The sequence below is a fragment of the Coenobita brevimanus genome, chromosome 111 (assembly GCF_032717465.1).
Source record: "Coenobita brevimanus isolate Jiangsu-jjx chromosome 111, ASM3271746v2, whole genome shotgun sequence".
In the NCBI taxonomy this organism is placed as follows: domain Eukaryota; kingdom Metazoa; phylum Arthropoda; class Malacostraca; order Decapoda; family Coenobitidae; genus Coenobita; species Coenobita brevimanus.
The window spans coordinates 35,395,440-35,416,122 of NC_137064.1; the positions used below are offsets into that span (position 1 = coordinate 35,395,440).

Sequence of the window (20,683 nt, forward strand, 5' to 3'; positions counted from 1 at the left end):
AGATGACTTTGGGAAGCTGAGTTGACGTAACCTCGCTTTTATAATGTGTTTCAATTTCCCGATTTACAATAAAATCGTTATACGCTAAGGTATGACCTGACATAACCTCATCGTAAAACGAGTAGTGACTGTACCTTTATATTTTAAAATGTTACTAAGACACATTAATGCTCACAAGTAAGTAACGTCTTTGTCACTGGGCAAATAATTGGAAACCTAAAGCACATACTGTAACTTCTGTTTTTCGCTGTAAGTAAACAACACTCAGTCATTAGACAAATAGTAAACACAAAGCACTTAGCTTCTAAACCTAAGCCAGATCTTGGTAGTTAATGATGTGTGAAATGCATAATGTATGTAAGCTTCTGGCCATAACCCAAATAACCAAAACAGCATTTATAATTTAAGGTACAGTGAGTCTTTGAAACACGAAAACCCAAAGTACGAATTTTCGATGGTACGAAAGCGATGAATAGAGGACAGATTCCACAGTATGATAATATGTGTCCCAGTGATATGAAAGGAAATACAGAGATAGCCCAATTATCCAGACTTTATGATGTGAAGAGGTGCCTGAATGTCTGAAATTGTGATTATTCCGGCAGAAACAAAACACAAGTACTATTAGATTTATTTATTTACCAGTAAATGTACAGTGAAAGACACAACTATCTTCCCAGTTCCGTCTGAAGAAAATTTACACCAAGCGAAATACAATGAAAACCCTGTTTCTACTAGTGGGTGTTTCAAATGGTTCAATTTTTCCACCCTATCTTCATCAGACTTTGGGAAGATAATTGTCTCTCTCATTGTAGGCTTGAAGCTGCTGAAAGACCTTACCGATTCAATTCATAATCCTCCAGCTTGTTTCTGTAATTTTCTGACAACTTTCAGTTTGGCAAATTACTTTTTCTTGCTGAAAAATTTCATTCCTGTTATTATCCTCATTTTCCCCTACGATCGTTTCCAGTGCAGTGGAAGAAACTCATCGTGCTCAAAGGTGGATATCATTTCCCAGTTTCCCAACTGGAGGTTAGATTAGGTTAAATTATTAGGTACAGACAAGCTCGGTTAGGCCAGGTTTAGTTAAACATTTGGGGAAGAACAGTCCCTTCTGCTATTCTGTTAATGAAATAAACAAGAGTTGTCACACCAGAACGGCTAAAAACAATGGGGAAAAAGATTTAATAAGAAACGTTTACTGTATTTACCAACCCAGAAATAATCTGAAAAATATAACAGACTATCAGGAAGATCTGATTTGGTAAGGTACTTTTACTGCTCAAAGGCTATGTTTACCCCCCTGAATGACTGTGGGGTCAGAAATTTGCGTGCTCCCGTGGTCGGCCGTGGGACCATTTATTCAAAGTTCTAAAATCAATTTCTTTTTCTTACATATGTGAAAAGACGCGTCTGGCATACCTGGCTTTTTTTATTATTTTAATTTTCTCCCCTAAACCCATCCTGTGATTTGCTATGATTCGTGTAAGAATTAATAAAATAAGGATGCCTGTTACATTAACAAGTAAACATCGACGAAAACATCTATCTATCTATCTATTGCCAGACACCTCAATCCCGTTTGGGGTGGCCACAAACAAATCGCCTCCAAGTCGCCCTGTCCCCCGCCATTTCACTCCCCTGCTCCCAATTCACACCTCCCTCTCTCATATACCTCTCCACCCCATCTCTCCATCTCATCCTCGGCCTCCCCCTCCCTCTTTCCCCCTCCACCTCACTCACATACACTCTCTTCGTCAGTCTTTCACCCTCCATCCTCTCCACGTGGCCAAACCACCTCAGTGTGTTCCTCATAACGCTTCCTATCACATCCACATCAACACCACAACGCTCCTTTATATCCTCATTCTTCAGCCTGTCTCTCCATGTGACTCCACAGGCTCCTCTTAAATAACTCATTTCCACGGCTCTCACTCTTGACTTGTGTCCTTCCAACAACGTCCAAGCTTCACTTCCGTACGTTAGAGTTGGTATCACAATACTGTCATGTAGTAACTTTTTCACTTCCATGCTCACTTCCCTGTTTCTTATCACTGCTTTCAAAGAACCAGCAACCTTTCTTCCCTGCTGTACCCTTTCCAGCACTTCACCCTCCAAACCTCCATCCTTACTCATCACACTACCCAAGTACTTAAACGTACTCACATTTTCCAATTCCTCACCATCCAACCTCGCTGTCCATTCACTGACTTCACCTCTCTCAGAGACCATCACTTTACTCTTCGCTACATTCACCTTTAGATTCCGTTTCTTACACACTCTCCCAAACTCATCCACCAAGCCTTGCAGCTCCCCTTCGTCTTCACTCAACAACACAGTATCATCTGCAAACAACAGTACAGGGAGTTTCCAAACACTACCCTCTCTCACCAGGGCCACTCCAACATCCACTACCCTACCTTGTACCTCTTTTATTACCCCATCCATGTACAGATTGAACAACCATGGAGACATGACACATCCCTGTTTCAACCCAACTTTCAAAGAGAAAAATTCACTTAGTTCACCATCCACACGCACTGCAGCCTTTGCACCATCGTACATACTCTTCACAGCATTCAACAACTTCCCATCTACTCCATATATTCTTAACACTTTCCACAATCTTTGTCTATCCACCCTGTCATGTGCTTTCTCCAAATCCATGAAAGCCGCATACAACTTCTTTCCCTTCTCTAGAAACTTTTCCACTAAAGATCTGAGAATGAATATCTGATCTACACAACCTCTTCCCTTCCTAAAGCCTCCCTGTTCTTCTCCAACTAATTTCTCTGTTCTTTCTCTAACTCTGTCAATAAGTATCCTACCATATACTTTTCCTATTATACTAAGAAGACAAATGCCCCTATGAAAACATCTGGGATGAAGTGAACTGTGAACGCCTGAGTGCCTGGGGTGGTAGAGTAGGGTTGTGTAAACACACCAGTGACCTTCGTTCCTTTCCCATAATTGCTCGCAGTTTTTTATAGCTCACCCTAACTTGGCGTCACTGACACCGGTACAGTAAGGTGTTGTTCAAGGCCAGCATCTATGTAAGCAATAATTGAATACAATATAGTTTGTATCAGTCCTCTCTCTTTCACACACACACATAAGAACAAATAAAAGAATGAGCAGTAAATGTACACTAACTTTAAGGAGCAGAAATTACTGTGCTCAGTCAGTCCGAAATATATGGGAAAATCGATGCCGAACGAAGAATGTGGAACTGACTTCTAACCTACGAGAACATGTGGAAGGAAAGAGTAATTTTTTTTCTGATTAGCAAACTTTTTTGTTCCATATCGTCTCTTAAAATTGTAAAACCCATTATCTGTCTTGTAAGCATACAGCCTAAAGACTTTACCAATTTAGTTCATATTCCTCTAGTTTGTCGTTTGTATTTTCCTGACTATTTTGAGGGAGGTAAATGAGACTGGCCAGAGTCCAACGGCTTGGGATTATGCAACCCAGACACAGAGGTCGATTGCCTTTAAAGCAATAAAGAAGATCAAGTTGGGGAAGGCCCCAGGAATTGATGGAGTGTGTGGTGAAATGCAGAGGAATGGAGTTGAGATTGTTGTGGAATGGATATGGAAGTTGTGTAGATTGGCTTAGGAAGAGAGAAGGGTTCCAGAGGACTGGAAATCAGGTATAATTGTTTCTTTATGTAAAGGAAAAGGGGAGAGAGAAGTATGTGGTAACCATAGGGGTATTTGCCTTCTTAGTGTGATTGGTAAAATATATGGTAGAATACTCATTGATAGGGTTAGGCATATGACAGAGGAGCTAGTTGGAGAAGAACAAGGGGGATTTAGGAAGGGAAAAGGGTGTGTAGATCAGATATTTGTTCTAAGATGTTTAGTGGAGAAGTATCTAGAGAAGGGAAAGAAAGTGTATGCTGCATTCATGGACTTGGAGAAAGCTTATGACAGAATAGATAGGCAAGGTATGTGGAAGGTATTAAGAATATATGGAGTGGAGGGGAAATTGCTGAATGCTGTGAAGAGTATGTACGAAGGAGCTAGGGCTATGGTGCAAGTAGATGGTGTGCTGAGTGAATTTTTTTATCTCAGTGTGGGGCTGAAACAGGGGTGTGTGATGTCTCCATGGCTGTTTAATATATATATGGATGGGGTTGTAAAGGAGGTTCAGGGTAGGGCAGTGGATGTGGGGGTGGCTCTAATGAATGAGGGTGAGATTTGGAAGATTCCAGTGTTGCTGTTTGCTGATGATACAGTATTGTTGAGTAAAGATGAATGGGAGTTGCAAGGTTTGGTGAATGAATTTGGTACAGTGTGTAGGAGGAGGAAGCTGAAAGTTAATGTAAACAAAAGTAAAGTTATGGTGTTTGAGAGGAATGATGTCACAGAATGTACAGTGAGGTTGGATGGTGAGGATATGGATAGTGTGAATGCATTCAAGTACTTGGATAGTGTGATGAGTAAGGATGGAACTTTGGTGGATGAAGTACGTGAAAGGGTACAGCAGGGAAGGAAGGTTGTTGGTACACTGAAAGCAGTGATGAGAAATAGGGAGGTGAGTATGGAAGTTAAGAAGTCACTGCATAATAGTATTGTGATCCCTATCCTGACGTATGGAAGTGAGGCGTGGACCTTGCAAGAGGGGAACAAGTCAAGAGTGAGAGCAGTGGAAATGAGTTACTTGAGAGGAGCGTGTGGAGTGACATGGAGGGACAGGTTGATGAATGAAGAAGTGAAGGAACGTTGTGGGGTGGATGTGGATGTGGTTGAGAAGATTAGGAGAAATACACTGAGGTGGTTTGGACATGTGGAGAGAATGGAGAATGAAAGACTGACTAAGAGGGTGTATGTAGGTGAGGTGAAGGGAGGGAGAGGGAGGGGTAGACCGAAGATGAGCTGGAGGATTGGAGTTGAGAGGTATATGAGGGAAGGGGGAGTGAGTTCTGGGGAGGGTAGTCAAATGGTGAGTGACAGAGTGACTTGGAGGCATTTTGTCTGCGGCCACCCTTTGCGGGATTAGGGCATCGGGCTATAGATAGATAGATAGAAATTATGTTCTCTTGCTGAAAGAAACTTACTCAAAATTAGGGCGCATGTAACATAAGCATGCTTGGGATGGTGGAGTAGGGTCGTGTAAACACACCAGTGACCTTCGTTCCCTTCCCATAATTGTTTGCAGTTTTGTATAGGATGCCCTAACTCAACGTCACTGACATTGAAACAGTAAAGTGTCGTTCAAGGCCGGCAACTATGAAGGGGTTAATGGAATCCTGTATGAAAAATTCAAAATGTGCACCGCGCTCTCTTGCCAAGAGAAAACGAATTAACCCTTCTCTGGTAAAAAATTTTTGCGCGCTTCTCAGTTGAGTCCTCATCCCTCCTCTCCTTGCAGCTTTGCTGTACGTGAGGATATTTTCGCGTCTCTTCACCTTTCCATATTGTTTCGCCATGCCTTCCAAGCGCCCTGCATCATCTCTAGCATTGGGGGAGCCCTCTGCAAAGAAGCAGCAGCACCGTACTCTAACTCTGGAAAGTCTGTCTATCTATCTATCTATTGCCAGACGCCTCAATCCCGTTTGGGGTGGCCACAAACAAATCGCCTCCAAGTCGCCCTGTCCCCCGCCATTTCACTGCCCTGCTCCCAACTCACACACCCCTCTCTCATATACCTCTCCACCCCATCCCTCCATCTCATCCTCAGCCTCCCCCTCCCTCTTCCCCCCTCCACCTCACTCACATACACTCTCTTCGTCAGTCTTTCACCCTCCATCCTCTCCACGTGGCCAAACCACCTCAGTGTGTTCCTCATAACGCTTCCTATCACATCCACATCCACACCACAACGCTCCTTTATATCCTCATTCGTCAGCCTGTCTCTCCACGTGACTCCACGGGCTTCTCATAAATAACTCATTTCCACTGCTCTCACTCTTGACTTGTGTCCTTTCAACAACGTCCAAGCTTCACTTCCATACGTTAGAGTTGGTATCACAATACTGTCATGTAGTAACTTTTTCACTTCCATGCTCACTTCCCTGTTTCTTATCACTGCTTTCAAAGAACCAGCAACCTTTCTTCCCTGCTGTACCCTTTCCAGCACTTCACCCTCCAAACCTCCATCCTTACTCATCACACTACCCAAGTACTTAAACGTACTCACATTTTCCAATTCCTCACCATCCAACCTCGCTGTACATTCACTGACTTCACCTCTGTCAAAGACCATCACTTTACTCTTCCCTACATTCACCTTCAGATTCCGTTTCTTACACATTCTCCCAAACTCATCCACCAAGCCTTGCAGCTCCCCTTCGTCTTCACTCAACAACACAGTATCATCTGCAAACAACAGTACAGGGAGTTTCCAAACATTATCCTCTCTCACCAGGGCCACTCCAACATCCACTACCCTACCTTGTACCTCTTTTATTACCCCATCCATGTACAGATTGAACAACCATGGAGACATGACACATCCCTGTTTCAACCCAACTTTCAAAGAGAAAAATTCACTTAGTTCACCATCCACACGCACTGCAGCCTTCGCACCATCGTACATACTCTTCACAGCATTCAACAACTTCCCATCTATTCCATATATTCTTAACACTTTCCACAATCCTTGTCTATCCACCCTGTCATATGCTTTCTCCAACTCCAAGAAAGCCGCATACAACTTCTTTCCCTTCTCTAGAAACTTTTCCACTAAAGATCTAAGAATGAATATCTGATCTACACAACCTCTTCCCTTCCTAAAGCCTCCCTGTTCTTCTCCAACTAATTTCTCTGTTCTTTCTCTAACTCTGTCAATAGGTATCCTACCATACATTTTTCCTATTATACTAAGAAGACAAATGTCCCTATGATTACCACACACTTCTTTTTCCCCTTTTCCTTTGTACAAGGGAATAATTATACCTGACTTCCAATCCTCCGGGACTCTACCTTCCTTCCAGGCCAATCTGCACATCTTCCACATCCATTCTACCACCATCTCTCCCCCATGCTTCAGCATTTCACCACACACTCCATCAATTCCTGGGGCTTTCCCTGATTTAACTTTCTTCATTGCTTCCACAACTTCTATCCTACTGATTTCTTCCTGTCTTCTCACCTCCCTCCTTCTCCCAGCCATTCCCCAGCCACTTATACTCGCATTACTTCCATCCTCTACGTTCAACAATTCCTTAAAGTGTTCTCTCCATCTGGTCACTTTTTCTCCCTTCTCTACTAGTAATCTACCATTTTTATCTTTCACTCCCCTGCTAACTTCACTTCCACCCTGTCTTACTCTTTTCACCTCTTTCCAGAACATTTTCTTACAGTCCCTCCACTTTACACTCAAATTCCTTCCAAATTCCTCATCCACTCTCTTCTTACTCTCTCTCTTACTAATCTTTTCACCTCTCTCTTTCTTTCTACATATAACTCTCTCTTCCGCCTCTCAACTTCCACTCCCCTATTTCTCATCTATTCGTTGTATGCTTTCTTCTTTTGTGCCACAGCCTGTTTCACCTCTTCAGTCCACCATGCTGTTCCTTGCACCCCCCTCCGTCTTCTCTTCCTTCCACACACCACATCACATGCTGCACATATTTCTTCTGTAAATATCCTACACACACCTTCCACGTCTCCCATCTTCTCCAATTCATATTTGCCCAATCGTTCCTCCACTTCTCTCTTATACTCTGCCTTTTTCTCATCCTCTTGTAACCTTTCCACTCTCCTTGCAACTCTCGTCTTTCCCTTCTTCTATTTCTCCATTCTAATTGGACCTTGATTCTGGCCACCACGAAGTAGTGGTCAGAAAGTCCACTTTCCCAACCTCTATAAACTCTTGCATCCATTACACATCTTCACATCCTTTCATCCACACACACATAATCAATCATTGCCTTCCTTTCATTCAGTTCACCACCCACCCTTCTCATCACTCGCCATGTATACCTGTGGATCATTTTATGCCTGAAGAGGGCATTGGCTATCAACCCCCTCCCAGCACAAATGTCCACTAATGCACTCCCATTCTCATCTATCTCAGCAGGCACACCCCACTCACCAATTATTCCATCCACCTTCACATTCCCAACTTTACCATTCATATCACCAATCAAAAACACTCTCTCATTCCTTCCAAACTTTTCCATGCACACTTCTACATTTGTCCAGAACTCTTCTCTCAATCTTCTAGCACGATCTTGCGTTGGCGCATACACACACACAATCGCCCACATTTGTATTCCAACTTTCAACTTTACCCACACAATCCTTGACCCAACTGATCCATACTGTCTTATGCTCTTCTTCCATCTTTTACTCACAACTATACATACTCCTTCCTTTGCCCTCTCATTCTCACCTACTCCTGCACATATACCCCATCCATACTCCCATTCTCTCACACTTTCTCCTCTCCATTTTGTTTCAGTTATTCCACATACATCCACTTTCGCACCCTCAAGCACCTGGACAATCTCTCTCTCTCTCACCTCATCATTCGCTCCTCTTACATTCCAAGTACCCATTACCAAGTCCTTTGTCCGGTCCTGGGTCGTCATCGTTTGGTCAGTCCTTGTCCGAGGCTTATTGTTTGTTTTTTTTAGTTAGTTGTTTTCCGGGGAGGGGTACTAACCCTCCGCCAACCCTTTTAGTCGCCTTTTACGACAAGCAGGGATACTGGGGGAGTATTCTTGAAAACCCCCCCTACCCCCAGGGGGTACAAAAAATCAACTTAATATTAAAATGAAAAGTAAACAAAAAAAGACTCAGGGAAGGTAATTGGGTTGATAAGAATTAGTGTGGTGGGGGTTGGGGGACATTTGTATAACTGGGCTGCAGATCTATCTATCACCGGATGAAGACATTCCTCTAACAAAAAGATGATAAGTAAGACTTGAATAATGTGTGGATGATTCTTTGGAAAATAAAGGTCAGGATGATGATCTTGTTGATGAAGGCAGTTGTAGGCCATCTCTTGCCACCAGATGAAAACGCTGCGACAAATGCTGATGACAGAACTAGAGAATGCATTGGCCCAGCAGGCGCCACCCCCTCCCCAGGACGACCCCTCTCTTCACGAGCTTCCCCCATTGGTTATTGATGGCATCCCTACCCCAGTGGAGAAAATGACACAAGCACAACTAAGGGCCTTCATTCCCCTCATGCTGAAATACTCCACAGGTAACTGTACTCTTTTCACTTTAACTTGGCTCAGATTTAGACCTGGTCTCTCTCTGCATAAGCTTTCCCTTTGGTTATTGATGGCATCCCATTCCCAGTGTAGAAAATGACACAGTTGCAACTAGTGCTTTCATTTCCTTGGTGCTGAAATGTTGCATAGGTAACTCTGAAGTTTTTGTTCATTTGCTGCATGTTTCCTGTGGATGAATGGCAGAATAATTCTGTGGTATGGATTTGCATCCTTTCCATAATATTTTTTTGTGACTAGCACCATATTCTAGTATTAATCTCATTGTACAGCTTGACATTCAAGATGGTAAGATGACATTTCTGTGCGTATAGAAGTGAACAGAGTAGAGAAATAAAATTGTCTGGAGGTACAGTACATGTTTATGTTTGAAAGGCCATGGCCATGCATGCATGTGTAAACCTTTTTCACCCCTTGATAGCAGTTAACATTGATGTTGGATGCCATGCAGCACCAGCTTGTAGCTTGGACCAAGTTTTTCTCAATGCTGTATGCCAACACTTACCTTGGGCTGTGGATTTGAAACTGAAGTTCCTTCTCCTTGGTCAATGTTTCTCAATTTCTTTCACTTCATTCCCCACTTGTGAGGATCTTAACATCCTCAAGGCTCCCCTTCAATTTTCTCTCAAGCCCCTCACAAATAAGCACAAGGAAGCACCACTGAAAAAGCTTTTTGGTGCTCTTCATTTATTTTAATGCTTACAACCATCAGTCAGAACGCATATTTTATGGCATATCAGTGGGATGGGTGACACGGTTTACTTTCAGCCAGTCGACTGATTCGAGGTTGAGTCAATGATAATGCACACCTCAAAGCTGGGTCCACATTCAACCAGTTTTGGGTTTTACTTTTTATGTGTAGAAGGGTGGAGAAACTAGATTCACATAAATATGTTGTGGAAAATGGCAAGAAGAATCTAAATGCGATTTCACTAACTTGTGGATATGGATAATACATGGAGCACCAGAACACGGTTGGAGATTTTTCTTCATAAAGGTCTCTGGCAGCAGAACCATTCTTGAGGTCAAGGATTTCATCCTGAACATCATCGGGAATGGCAGCAATATTAAGAGTGTCAGAGAAAGGATTCCTCACCAATGTCCCTTCTTCCTCCTCGAATTCTGGGAAGTATCTTTTGAGCTCACTTTCCAGGGCTTTCAAGTGCTGAATTATTTCACTTTTGAGTGATGGGTCAAGTATGTGATCCTCTTCAGTTTCGTCAAGAACAGTTGAAAGATTCTCAAACATGGCAACTTTTTCTGCATTCACTTTCCTTTGCCAATTATGGAGTTTGGCAAGAAATGCACACATACAGTCTATGAGGTGAAATATGTTTCATTGCTCACCATGTAGCTTGAGATTCAGCCAGTTTATCTGCTCAGAAATGTTAGCCAGTTATGCAAGACATGACTCCCACAATGTCTGGTTGAAGAGACTTAATAGATCATCCTTCCCTTTCATTTCCAGGAAAAGTTTAAGTTCTCTCCAAAGCCCAAATACACTGTTCACAATATTGCCCTTGGAGAGCCATCGCACTCTGGAGCAAAAGAGGAGGGATTCGTGCTCTGAATCCATATCTTCACAGAGTTTCTGGAAAAGGCGTGAGTTCGAATCTCCTGTTTTCACAAAATTGACATTTTACCACTGCCTCTAGGATCTTGCCAAGAGTGTCAGGGATGGTTTTTGGCGCCAGTGCAAAACAATGGATTGTACAGCGAACCACTTTCGCATTTGGAGCTACCTTACATTTTCGACATGCTTTTGTTGCCCCACTTTTGATCCAAGCATTGCCGGAGCCCCATCAGTACAGACTTCACAACATTTTTTTCCAGGCTGTTCCATTAGCTGTTAAGAAAGAAGTCAATTTTACCATCACATCTAAGGCTCTTGTGGTAGTTTCAAGCTGTGTGCAGAACAGATATTTATCTTTGATGTCATGGATGAATGCATGTCTAACAAATACGAGTAGCTGTGCACAAGAACTCACATCCATTGACTCATCCAGCTGTACTGCGAATATACCAGTTGGAGACAATTTAATCTTGTTATCACTTGATCCATGATATCGGAGGAGGGTGGCTACAGTGCAAAGCAGGTCTTGAATTTTGACGAGACTGGGACCCTTTTGGAAGAGAATGTCCTCCAAGACATATCTTGCAACAGAGGAAAAGTCTACACCAGGGTTCAAGGCCTTGAAGGACCAGCTTACACTCTTGCCGGGGGGGCAACACCGAAAGCGACCTCAAGTTGAAGCGGCTCCTTGTCTGTCACTCCGAGAACCCCAGGGCTCTGGTGGGGTATGTTAAAGAAAATCTTGGGGTGATATGGAAGTCCAGCAAAAAGGTCTAGCTGACTTCTGATACTGTATCTGTTTGTCATATTTCCACTCGAACCTCTCTCATGTCTTGAAGAGGTATGCCTCTAGGGAGAATTTGGCAAACAGATTTCTTGTTTTGGTAGACAACATGCCTAGCCACCCTCCTGTGATGAAGGAATGGGCAAGCAACATTGAAGTGGTGTTCCTGCCTCCCAACACCACGAAATTGTTGCAATGTATGGACCAAGGGGTGATCGCTGCATTTAAAGCGTATTACTTCCGCCGCACTATGCAGCAGTTGGTGAGGGCCTGTGACAGTGACGATAGGACAACAGTGCAGCAGTTCTGGAAGGGCTACAATATACGTCACGCCATAGAGAACATCACTGCAGCGTGGTGTGAAGTTAGCCATCCCATCATGAACGGTGTGTGGTGGAAGCTGTGGCCAGAGTGTCTGTACTCCTTCACCGGCCTCCCTGAGGGTGTGCAAGCTCCGTTGGTGCAGAGTGTGTGGCAGGACATAGTGGAATTATCACACGAGGCAGGCTTCGGGGAGGTTGATGAGGACATGGAGGAGGTTCTTGAAAGCCATGGGGAGGAGCTCGGCAGTGAGGAGCTCCTCAATATAGATTCAGCGGGTGCACCAGGAGGCACAGGAGGAGGAGGAGGCCGTCCCTGAAGTGTGAGCCCTTAATGTAACAATTCTGAGGGAGATTCTGACCAAGCTGGACGAAATAATTGTGCTGATGTGCACACATGACCCTCTCCCAGGACGAAGCAGGGACACAGCTATTCGGCTGGAGGAGGGGATGAAGGTGTACAGGATAATGCTGGAGGAAAAGAAGAGGGCGGCCAGGCAGCCCACAATCACTGCCATCTTTAAACAGGTCCCCACCACACCAGCGAGCCACAAAGGATCTCCCTAACCCACGACAAGCAGAGCATCTCCCCAGCCTTCAACCAGCAGAGCATCTACCCTGCCATCAACCGGCAGAGAAACACCCAGGGTCTTCTGCCGAGGATGTGCTCGGCCACTAGTGCTGGACCTAACCTCAAGCCAATGCCCGTCTCCCGTGTCACCTGTGTCTCCACTAAGGCACTCCACCACTACATCACTGCCTTCCTTGCCCCAGCCTCCATCTCCCTCACCACTTCGCCCTCTGTCTCTGTCTCCCTCGTCACGACCTGAGCCACCGCATCTGACTCCATCGCTACCTCATCAGTCATCGCAGCGGTCTCCCTCGCCACTTCACTGGTCTTCGCAGCTGTCTCCCTCACCACCTCCTCGGTCATCACATCACACTCCATCGCCACTCCCAGAGACATCGCATCGCACCTCATCGCCACTGCCTGAGCCATTGCATCGTACCCCATCACCACCGGCTGAGCCATGGCATTGCACCCCATCACCATTGCCTGCCTCATCGCATCGCACTCCATCACCACCCCCAGAGCCACTGTATCAGTCTCCCGCTACAATCACCCCACCTTGCCAGGTTTCCTCCACCCTCTCCAACCCTCCCCTAGAGATGAGATTTGAGGGCTCTGAGGAGGATGAGTGAGTGCTAGGGAACACCATGTCCCCTAGCCTTGAAGGGATAGCAAGGATGATGACCAGGACTGGACATGGACTTGCAAGAAGTAAGTGATGAGAGGTGTTTGATATTTTCTAACCTATTCCTTATGATTTTCAAATATTATATGTTGGTTTCAGTGAGTTGTTTACAGGTGCTAGGCTTAGGTTAGCTTCCTTTACAGCTGTGAGGCCATTTAGATTGGCTTTAAACTTGTTTTTGGGCTCATTTGGGTTGGTTTTGGACTTGTTTGGGGGGGAAACCCAAGGCTGGTAAACATTCGCCATTACTTCTATCTATCTATCTATCTATTGCCAGACGCCTCAATCCCGTTTGGGGTGGCCACAAACAAGTCGCCTCCAAGTCGCCCTGTCCCCCGCCATTTCACTGCCCTGCTCCCAACTCACACCCTCCTCTCTCATATACCTCTCCACCCCATCCCTCCATCTCATCCTCGGCCTCCCCCTCCCTCTTCCCCCCTCCACCTCACTCACATACACTCTCTTCGTCAGTCTTTCACCCTCCATCCTCTCCACATGGCCAAACCACCTCAGTGTGTTCCTCATTACGCTTCCTATCACATCCACATCCACACCACAACGCTCCTTTATATCCTCATTCGTCAGCCTGTCTCTCCACGTGACTCCACAGGCTCCTCTTAAATAACTCATTTCCACTGCTCTCACTCTTGACTTGTGTCCATTACTTTACATGTTAAAAGTACCCCGATAAACAATACCCCGTCTAACGTTGGGGTTTTGCCTGGCCATTTACATCATTGAACTGGGGTATGTCAAATTCACAATACAAATATCAGTTAAATATCTCACAAGCAACACTAGAATACTGTACTGAAAGCAGTAGATGTTTCTCACAAACATATATTTGCGGACACCAACTTGGGTCGTGGCCAAGAGGGAGGTTACAACAGGGAGCGAGGGAGACACACTTGCACCCAGTACACAATCGTAAATCTCTTGGAAGAATCCCTTTTATAGAAGCGAACGGGACTTTATATATAGTTTGCTCAATAACAAGTTCACCCCTGCATATTGCAAACAAAGTGTTGCAACTTTGCCGTATATTTTCATGCTCACTCATTGGTTCAGCAGTGTCGAAACGTACCAAGTATACAATAGTGTGAGAGGGAGCAAGACAACAAGCTTAAACACATGGCCCCCTCACCTGAGTGTGAGGCAGACACTCTGATTTACTACTTACACTAGCCCACCATGGTCCCCCTTGAATTCTGCTATGGCTCCCTTGGGGTCTATGACACCTAGTTTGAGAACCAGTGTCCTTGGCCAAATGCCATCCAAGGTTAATAAAAAATCTTGCCAAAGCCAGGCAATAGATTGTAATTGTGTAAGTGAGATATATATGTGCATGGTGGCCATGCAGCACAACTTCATTTTGACACATGCCCATTTTTAGTTCAACTCATTAAAACTCACCCATTCTCAGTCCAACTCATGAACCATTCTCAACCATTTTCTATCTAACCCTTTAATGCAAGAGTCATTCCTTCCTTAGCAGTATAGTTCAGTATCTGGTATGTTGATATAATTTTTTTTTAGCACTTTCACAGCTAGATTTGTTCAAGTGATTGCTGCAGGAGAAAGTTCTAAGATGGAAGAGGCAAAAATCTTTCTGGAATTTGTGTTAATATGTCTGCTAATGCAGGTGGAATTTGGGCTGTAGTGACAGCGGTGTTGTTTTCCAGGTCGAGGTAAGCCTGGTTGGGGTAAAGAATCAACCAGACCGCCATGGTGGCCAAAGGATGTACCCTGGGCCAATGTCAGGATGGATGCCCGGTCTGATGATCAAAAACAGAAGGTAGGCTCTGTTCCCCTGCATTTTTAGCACTTTGACTACTAAGTTTTCTCTCTGTTGAACAGAATCATCTGGTGTTGGCCCAAGTCCCGTAGATTCGTATGGTGTGTTTTTTTCTCGTGTAACAAAGCTCTGTAATCCCATTTAAGTTTAGCTGATGGCCAAGTGTAGTTCAGTTGGTGGGTAAATTTGACTAGTAACCAAGGAGACTCATTCCTACCTTATAACAAAGGCTCATCAAATTGTGGACAACCATGACTTAATATTTAAGTTCTGGGGGGTGGCCAGATTCCATCAAGGTTGACTTAGGATAGTTTTTGAAGACTTTGAATGATGGGATTTCTAACACTTGTTACTAAATGTGTTTATGTTAGTTTGAATGAAATACCCAGGAGTATCAACAACAATAAGGGAGTTAAAGTGAAGTGAGACATAGTATAAGCAAGCTCCTATTTTCTGCTGTAGTAGTAGTACTGTAGTTGCAACTCCAGGCTCATCTGAATGTAAACCCAGCTGACTGTGAACCAAAACTGCCATTCCTGCAGCCGCTTATCCTCCCTTTGGGGAACAAGGAGGAAGTTGAGGGGCATATGTAAAGCCAGGCTGGAAAGCCATGGAATTATAATCAGTTCCACCATATGAAGGTATTGCTCTCCAGCCCCCCCCCCCTTTTTTTTTTTTTTTTATTATGCCACATATAAAACTGATTTCCCAGTATTCCCAACTGTACAGTACCGTATCAGGCAGTTGTTGCTTGAAGTATTCTTTATTGACTTTTTTTTTTTTTCCTACCAAGTCCTCAGCAGTATTAGTACATGTGCTGTGGTAGCAACCTATGTTCATCTGAACTTGATTGACTCTTGTGAACTGCAGGATGAAACTTCTCCTCTCATGCAGCCCACCATCCTCCTCTTGAAGGAATTTAAAGGAGTTGAGGTACGTTTTTATAACCGGGCAGCTTCGCCACCTGGCTATATCGTTGCACCACATGAAGGCATCTCTCCAGCTCTGCACTGAAGAATACTGAATATTTACAGGTGTCGTGGACAACAGCACTCCGTCAGATTGTGGTCAACTGTTACAAATACCACGGGAGGGATGATCTCTTGCCAGCGTTTAGTGAGGAGGAGGAGAAAACTCAGGTATTGTATAGTTTAATCTAAGCCTCTTCATTTTGATTATGTACAGTCATGAACAGAGAAAGCAGGACAGGTGAGGTGAGGCAAATGTCATATTTTCTCTTTTCCCCCCAGCATGTACGTCACTCTTCGTTCATGACTCCTTTGTCCCATCCCCCACCCCCTCATCCCGTTTATCCCATCCCTCCTTCTTCCCTAGGCTACTCAGCTATCACCACACACACACACACACACACACACACACACACACACACACACACACACACACACACACACACACACACACACCGCTCGCTGGCACAGTGGTAACGTTCTTGCTTGCCATCTGGTAGACGGGAGTTTGCACCTCGCTCAGGTTGCGAAAAGTTTCAGACAAAGTAGGTGGTCACTGTCCCCCTTGAGCATGGGGATGGGTGTGTGCATGTGTGAAGGTCACAGCCTTGCCCTTAGATCAGACTATATGAGCTCTCGGCTCCTTTCCAGGAGGGTAAAAGCTGACGATCACGACCATCAAGTGATCCTGACCGACCCGGTGAATTACATACACACTGCTTTGTGTCTTCATGATGCACATTTACTATCTATCTATCTATATACCTAGGCTGCTTCCCCCAAGGAAAGGGAGGTAGCCGAGACAGGACGACTCACTCTCCATTTACTCATCCATTCAAACACATTCATTCGCATCTTGGCTCCAAAGGGGAGAACGGACAGATCCTCACCGCATCACACCGCACAAGGGTCAACTGCGCAATGAAATCAGTGACATCCGCAGCAGGGCCCGACAGCAGAACTGGTTTACCCCTGCCACATCATAACAGACCCATCCCCTTTCCCGCGCCTGACCTGACTAGCTGATCAGACCAAATGCGGGAGAATATCCCCTCAGGGCTGCGTCATCACTTATTCATTCACAATTTCTCTCCATTTATTTCTGTCACGCACAGCCACTCTTCCTTGCTCAACAGACATCCCTCTCGCATCCAGCGCTCTCTTCACACTGTCCATCCATCCTATTCGTGGTCTTCCTCTCAGCCTCACACCTCTCACATCAGATCTAGTTATCTTTTTCACCAATCGCTCATTATCCATTCTCTCCATATGCCCAAACCATTGCAACACCCTCTGCTCAACTCTACCAGCCATCTCCCGAACAACTCCAGTTCTCCTTCGCACTTCATCATTTCGCACTCGATCCATACGCGTCACTCCACACATACTCCTCAGACATCTCATCTCCATTACATTCAAACTTTTCCTCTCTGTTACACCCATATTCCATGTTTCAGCCCCATATAACGCAGTCGGTACCACAACACCCTCATACAGCCTTCTCTTTACATCCATTCTAAGCGAACGACATTTAAACACTTTTTTCAATCCTCCCAGCACCTTTCCTACTTCATTTATTCTAAACTTCACTTCTGCATCTATTCTTCCATCCACAGCAACATGTGACCCTAGATATTTAAAACAATCTACCTCCTCAAGCAACTCACCATTCAAAACTATATTCATCCCCCTACCATCTATCAACCTCGTACACTTCATCACTTTACTCTTATTCTCATTTACTTTCAATTTCCTCCTTTCACACACCCTTCCAAACTCCTCTACCAACTGTCTCAATCTCTCCTCTGAATCAGTCACCAGTGCAGTATCATCTGCAAACAGCAGCTGCTTCAGATTCCACTCTCCTCCATCAACATTTACCAGACTCAGACCACCTAAAACTCTTGCATTCACCTCCCTTACAACACCATCCATGTAAATGTTAAACAACCAAGGCGACATTACACATCCCTGTCGCAGCCCCACTCTCACGGGAAACCAATCACTCACAGCATTTCCCACTCTTACACACGCTCTACTATTTACATAAAAACTTTTCACCCCTTTTAGTAACCTACCATCAAGTCCATACAATCTTAAAACAGTCCACAAAGCCTCCCTATCAATTCTATCATACGCTTTCTCTAAATCCATAAATGCCCAAAACACATCCTTGCCTTTTGCTAAATACTTTTCACACACTTGTCTCACAGCAAACACCTGATCAATGCATCCCCTCCCTCTCCTAAAGCCACACTGCTCATCACTAATCACTCCCTCTGTACCCTCTCTAACTCTCATAATTAACACTCTACCATACACTTTACCTACAACACTCAACAGACTTATACCCCTAAAGCTAGTACATTCATACTTATCACCCTTGCCTTTATACAACGGGATCACACAAGCACTTGCCCAGTCAATTGGCACCATACCTTTCTCAAAGCACACATTCAACAATCTTACTAACCAGTCAACAATAGTCACTCCACCACCCTCCAGGCATTCCACAGCACACCCATCCATACCTGCAGCTTTCCCTGTTTTCATCTCCTTTACTGCCTTCTCCACTTCCTCCTTCGTGATCAAAGAATCATTCATCTCTCCCAACACATTTATTCCTTACACCCTTCTATCCGACACAATCTCAGCCACCCTTTCCTCCTCTACATTTAACAATCTTTCAAAATACTCTGCCCATCTCTTCCTTACTGCATCCATCTCAATTAACATCCTTCCATCCTCTGCTTTTACTCGTTCTTCCTTCCCAGACTCTCCCTTTCGCACCCTTTTCACCTCCTTCCAAAACATTTTCTTATTCTGTTGAAAATTCTCTGTCAGCCGCCTACCCCACCTCTCATCTGCTGCCACTTTAGCATCACGCACAGCCCTTCTCGCTCTATTCCTCTTTTCCTTATACCTTTCATATGACATCTCATCCTTCCTCTGCAGCCACACTTCATATGCACGTCTCTTCTCAGCCACAGCCATACTTACTTCCTCGCACCACCATTCACTTCCTTTTCTTACACCACCACCCACACGTCTCACACCACACACCTCTTCTGCATGCCCCACCACAGCACTCTTAAACAACTGCCATTCCTCCTCCACGCTGCCATTTTCCCAATCTTTCACTGCGTTCCACTCATCTTTCAATTTCTCCTGATACTCTATCTTTTTCTCTCTTTTATCCAACTCACTCACTTTCAAAACCTCCCTGCCACACCTAACCCTCCTAGCTCTCACCCATCTCTTACCTACACTACAGACAAAATATACGCGTATATATATATATACAGTACCGTATTTTCGGGCATAAAATGCAGACTTTTTTTTTCCAAAAAAATGTCCCAGAAAATCACCCTGCACCTTATATGCTCAAGGTCAGGCTTTGGGTAGGCTTGGGTTACTGGCAAGTGGTAGTTTCAGTGCTGCAGTGAGCCTACTGGTACCGTAAATGAACTCCAAACACCTTCCTTATAAAAGTGTTTCTTGAATTTCTTTAGAATGATTAGCAACTAAATATTATAAATTACAAAGTTTGTTCTCATTCAGCCAGTCCCTAAGAAGGTTGACCATTCCCAACCCTCTAACTATCATCCAATTGCTTTAACATCCTGTATCTCAAAAGTTTTTGAGTCAATCCTTAATAGAAAAATTTTAAAGCATCTTTCCTAATACAACCTTCTTTCTGATCGTCAGTATGGGTTCCGTCAGGGACGCTCCACTGGCGATCTTCTCCCCTACCGTTTAGACTCCTGGTCATCCTCCTTTCGGGTCTTGGCGAAAGCTTTGGCATTGCACTTGACATCTCTAAGGCTTTCGATCGAGTCTGGCATAAATCTATCTGTGGCTTCATCTCTGGCTTCCTTTCTGGTCGTTCTATAGCCACTATTGTAGACGGCCATCGTTCCTCTCCTTGATCTGTCAACATTGGTGTTCCTCAGTGCTCTGTCCTATCACCAACTCACTTCCTTTTATTAATCAGTTACCTTCTAAGCTGTACATCTAACCCTATCCACTCATAAGCTGATGACTCCACCCTTCACCTTTCCATTCGTTTCCTGCAATGTCCATCTCAGCATTTACGTCAACAAACAAGGGATGAGGCTATGGCATACCTAATGTCTGACTTGGCTTGTATCTCTGACGGGTAAAAATAATCTGGTTGTTTTTAATGCATCAAAGACTCAGTTTTTACACCTATCAACTAAGTGAAATTTTTCTCTTTGAAAGTTCGTTTGAAACAGGGATGTGTCATGTCTCCATGGTTGTTCAATCTGTACATGGATGGGGTAATAAAAGAGGTACAAGGTAGGGTAGTGGATGTTGGAGTGGCCCTGGTGAGAGAGGATAGTGTTTGGAAACTCCCTGTACTGTTGTTTGCAGATGATACTGTGTTGTTGAGTGAAGACGAAGGGGAGCTGCAAGGCTTGGTGGATGAGTTTGAGAGTGTGTGTAAGAAATGGAATCTAAAGGTGAATGTAGGGAAGAGTAAAGTGATGGTCTTTGAGAGAGGTGAAGTTAGTGAATGTACAGCGAGGTTGGATGGTGAGGAATTGGAAAATGTGAGTACGTTTAAGTACTTGGGTAGTGTGATGAGTAAGGATGGAGGTTTGGAGGGTGAAGTGCTTGAAAGGGTACAGCAGGGAAGAAAGGTTGCTGGTTCTTTGAAAGCAGTGATAAGAAACAGGGAAGTGAGCATGGAAGTGAAAAAGTTACTACATGACAGTATTGTGATACCAACTCTAACGTACGGAAATGAAGCTTGGGCGTTGTTGGAAGGACA

At 44.4% G+C, this 20,683-nt stretch overlaps 1 protein-coding gene across 1 annotated transcript in view; it reads left to right on the forward strand.

Moving 5' to 3' along the window:
- Nucleotides 1-20,683, forward strand: part of ewg (DNA-binding protein Ewg) — a 113,136-nt gene that overhangs the window by 44,479 nt on the left and 47,974 nt on the right. The window contains exons 6-8 of the mRNA XM_080286320.1: nt 8,969-9,164; nt 14,808-14,920; nt 15,955-16,059. Coding sequence (XP_080142446.1) covers nt 8,969-9,164; nt 14,808-14,920; nt 15,955-16,059 — 414 coding nt within the window. The remainder of the gene's footprint in view (nt 1-8,968; nt 9,165-14,807; nt 14,921-15,954; nt 16,060-20,683) is intronic.